This window comes from Centruroides sculpturatus, unplaced genomic scaffold (genome assembly GCF_000671375.1).
Source record: "Centruroides sculpturatus isolate CEXI.00-Female unplaced genomic scaffold, Cexi_2.0 scaffold786, whole genome shotgun sequence".
Classification (NCBI taxonomy): Eukaryota; Metazoa; Arthropoda; class Arachnida; order Scorpiones; family Buthidae; genus Centruroides; species Centruroides sculpturatus.
Window position 1 is genome coordinate 316,329 of NW_019384997.1, and position 4,837 is coordinate 321,165.

General features: G+C 31.1%; 1 protein-coding gene across 1 annotated transcript in view; it reads right to left on the bottom strand.

The window, feature by feature from the left end:
• Window positions 1-3,796, bottom strand: part of LOC111633139 (sortilin-related receptor-like) — a 178,195-nt gene extending 174,399 nt beyond the window's left edge. Inside the window, exon 1 of the mRNA XM_023377670.1 lies at window positions 3,528-3,796. Within this exon, the coding sequence (XP_023233438.1) occupies window positions 3,528-3,767 (240 nt within the window). The 5' untranslated portion in view covers window positions 3,768-3,796. The remainder of the gene's footprint in view (window positions 1-3,527) is intronic.
• Between the last annotated feature and the right edge of the window lie 1,041 nt (window positions 3,797-4,837).

Here is a 4,837-nt window from a genome sequence, read left to right on the forward strand (position 1 = left end):
TTCCCGGTTAATGTCCAGATACGTGGACCGTCATGGCGGCACTTCCTGTTTCAGCCTCGAAACCAGACGGTTTGCAGACGACGTGTCACGAGACGACGCGAGCGAACGGCGGCGGCTGTCATGGCGCCTCATCGCTGATTCCAGCAAAGAAAAGGAAACAGTGGGGTATATATATACTAGCTTATATATATATATCACTTCTTAAAAGTGGAAATGTTTTTAAAATTATGATTATTACTCTAATAACTTTCTTGCATAAATACATACAAGTAAGAAAGTTAAATTTGGGTCAAAACTTTTTATTTACCATTCCACACCCATACTGACACCATTATGGGCCAGACCTACAAGTAGCAAAATTAAAGCCTGCTATATCTTCCAACATATGCAAAACAACTGAAAAATAGATCTAGTCCAGTTTAACTTATAAAATTCAATGCTTTAATCATTACTTCCATTACAAATATGTGATTAAATTTTTATTAATTTTTCCAAGACTTTTATTTAAATGAAAGTGAAAGACTTAAAGTAAACAGATATTCAGTTATCTCAACAGTTCATTTATATTGACACAAGGCTATGAAAAACAAATATCACACTTTTAATACTGTACATTAAATTTACAAATATTTTCAGCTATTTTTCTCTATTTTGATGTTTAACACTAAAGTATGATGTATAATTTAAAATTTTTTTACATTCATTATTTGTTGAATGCATCAATTCATTATATACCATTTTATTTTCTCATCTTAGATTTTATTTATTTCCATTCTATACAAATAAAATATATATCATCATCATCATTTAAAATTGAAAAAAATCATAATCATACATATTTATAAACATTCTATTAATTTTAAAACATACTATTAATGAATGTTTTAAATTAATGATTACATATACTGCAGACAATGCTTACCAAGAAAATTTTTCTATAAAATAATTTTGTATGTATATGCATGCTTGTGTTCTTTCATTAATTTCATATTTAATTTTTAACAACATTTTCACTCCTATTTTAGAAGTAAAGAACAAATAATGAATTATACTTTATAATCCAAATATCAAATAAAATTTTGATAATGAAACTGTCTCAAGAGCAAAGTATACAAATAATACTGATAAGATGTGGAGGTAACTATGAATGATTATGATTCTGCTTTGTTTAGTAATATTTTATTAAAAATTTTTTTTTTTGCAAATCAGGTAATTTGTTTTAAACCATGGCATTAAAAATAAATTACAATTCACGATAAACTCATGCCAATACTATACTTTTCACATCCTCGTATGTAGAAAAAATAATTAGTACAATTTTTACATAATTATTATATAAATCTTTCTAAACATCATTTGAAAAAATTATAAATATATAAAAATTAGTTTAAAAACTTTGGTCTAAATATAGTTTTAAGGATGATCAATAGAACTTATGTTTTTAAACTCTACTTAAGTAATATAGTACATATGTAATAGTCCTGTGTTGTTATGTCAGGTAAAAAGTAACAGTGATTCAAAAAATTATATCATTTATAACTACAAAAGTACTATGTGTTTGAGAAAGAAAACTACTCTCAAGAAAGCATGTTTCTGCCATTAACACTGCATATCTGTTCACATTGTATTTACATGTTTTACTGTAATTGTCAACAACTATTTTAAACATTATGTACCAGTACATTCTCTTAGTGCAAGTAAACAGATATATTAGCATCAGTGCATGTTGTAAATAATTATATTTCCCATTTAAAACAGTCAAAATGATGATAGTATATATAGAAAACATATCTGTAGATTATAAAAAAAACAATTTTTGAAGTGCTATTATTTGTAACCTGCATGTTGTAATCACATAAAACTATTATNAATCAAAACTTCTTCCAAAACTTCAGACTATGAGGCGTTAAATATAATTAAAAATATTTTAATCTTGCGAGTGCTTTCGTCGTAAATATGCACGTCATCTTCAGGCAATTCAAAATCAAATTTGAATTGCCTGAAGATGACGTGCATATTTACGTCGAAAGCACTCGCAAGATTAAAATATTTTAAATTATATTTAACGCCTCATAGTCTGAAGTTTTGGAAGAAGTTTTGATTGGAATGTTATTAAACAATGAAATATTTATGGCATCCTATTCAGAAATAAAGATTTGTTTTGATCTTGAATTTCATTTAGGAAACTATAGCAGATCTGCTTGTGACTCTTTATCTACAACACGATATTCAATATTTCAAATTTATAAACATTAATAAATTCAATTTAATGACAAAAACAATAATTGTAAATAATAGATTACTTACAATAATATTTATGTAATATTATACATTTTAAGTATCAATTAGCTATCAGCAGAAGACACTTCCAAGTATAAATGTACAGAACATATATATAAATTACTTTTTTTTTTTTTTTCTAAACTCTTTCTGCCCTGTGGATACTAAGAAGGCCTCTTTTAAGCAAGCTCATTATGGGTTCAGCCAGGCCCACAATGGGGCGATTGGTTGGCAAGGGACGGGGCCTGACATATCCGGATGGACCATCCCCGAAAAATTCCTGGGGATTTTTCGACCTGTCCGGATTTGATCCTGGGTCCCCTAGAGGGGGAGACTGCCACCTGACTGCTCAGCCATCCAGTCATCTATACAAGTTATTTATAAATAATTTTTACATACAGCATATAGCTTGGTTAATCTTTACTTAAGTGGACTATCATGGCCACACAGTGTGAACCCACGTTCTAGCCTAACCTAATTGGTAATTAGAATAGGTTAGGTTAGAACGTGGGTCTCCACTGTGCAGCTATGACAGTCCACGTAAGTAAAGATTAACCTATAGCTTGTACTGTATTTAAATTAAATGGTTAATGTCCAGATACGTGGACCGTCATGGCGGCACTTCCTGTTTCAGCCTCGAAACCAGACGGTTTGCAGACGACGTGTCACGTGACGACGCGAGCGAACGGCGGCGGCTGTCATGGCGCCTCATCGCTGATTCCAGCAAAGAAAAGGAAACAGTGGGGACGCACATTCTAACCTAACCTAACCTATTCTAATAATATAATTGGTAATAATTATGCTAATTTATTAGAATAGGTTAGGTTAGGTTAGAACGTGCGTCGGTGCGTCACGTGACACGTCGTCTGCAAACCGTCTGGTTTCGAGGCTGAAACAGGAAGTGCCGCCATGACGGTCCACGTATCTGGACATTAACCAATTAAATTACTTAAAAGTACCTTTTACCTGGTTGTCAATGAAAAATAAAATTAATGTCAACATATTTTACTATTAAAATTTAAAATTTTATACATAAAATTAACTATTTTTAATAAGAACACGTTCCATTTATCGTTTAAAATTCTTAAATATGTAACATTCGACATCACTCAGATGATTTGTGACTACAATATATAACAAATAAGCTTTTATATAATTATTATTTCATATAAACATAGCATGAAAGAAAACCTTAATTACAAATAAATTCTCGAATGGTTAATTATATAAAAACCGGGACAACTTACGATTGTAACGTTGGAATTTTCTATCGAGCGCTTATGAAGTTTACTACTACTTCTTGTCGAGAAATGAAAATCATGGTTGTCGCTCGATATAAGTTGTGGTTGAGGATAATTATTTAAATGATTAATATGAGGAGCAATACGTAATGTCCGAGAGGTAACACCGAATGGTAAACCTTGTGTAAACTTATTTACGACGGAAATCAAAACAACAAATATCAACCGAAGTCTACCGTTCGCCATTTTGTCATTATAACAACAAACGGAATGATGTTTAGTTTCGTAAATGTTACTTCCAGGAACGTTTAGAATATTTTTATATATTTTATTTTGTGGAATAAAAAGCTTTCATTTCGTTACTCCGTAAAATCTGTAGAAATCTGTCCTATAAAAAACTTATCTATATACAGTAGAACCTCGATTATCCGGACTAATTGGGGATGAAGGTAGTCCGAATAAGGAAAAATTCGGATAATCGAAAAAATACTTTAATTTTTCTTTTAATGATAATACAATGTTTTCTTTTTGATGACATATCGGTAATATTAAAAATAAATACTGTATTTAAATCGTGATCAAATTTTCAAGAAACAAATGTTTGTATTGAATTTGGACTACTACTGACCAGCGCTAACAGACTACCTATTGTTTAAAAGGCCCTCTGGTGTCGCAAGACGACGGATTTTATAAAATAAAAGGCAGTTGAAACTGCATTTTTATTTTATAAAATAAAAATTTGACAAACTATTTATCGTTTTATGACGAGTAAAATGTTTTCGTCGCGTTCGCGGCTTTTAAGTAATGCATAAACCTTCGAAACGCGAGGCCCTTCGGACCGCGAGGCATAGGCGGTGGCCCACGTTGCCCATGACTTATGCCGCCCTTGGTCATAGAAATGATGTAATTTGAAAATAAAATTATTTATAAATACGTATGTCAAGTTATATTTTTATTACGACGCAAAATATATTTAAGAGTTTATGGCCACTGTGCNATCTCAAGCAAATTTAGTAAAAAAATACTATCCTCTGAGTAGCGGTTTTGATTTTTAGGTACAAAATTTTACTTCAAAATATAGCCAATGTGGTAATATTTGGCGCTGTTGTCCCTTTAATATGCATATTACATACGTTTTCTTACGAATTTCGAAAGTTAAATTATTGCGTTTTATTTCTTGACGATTAGTCTACACCAAAGATATGGTCTTCTATGTGATCAGTGGTGTAGTGTGGGTGTCAGCCGCCCGGGGCAAAGGAAAATTTCGCCGCCCCCTTATTTAGGTATCTCAATTTAAAAAACTAAAATTCAGTTTC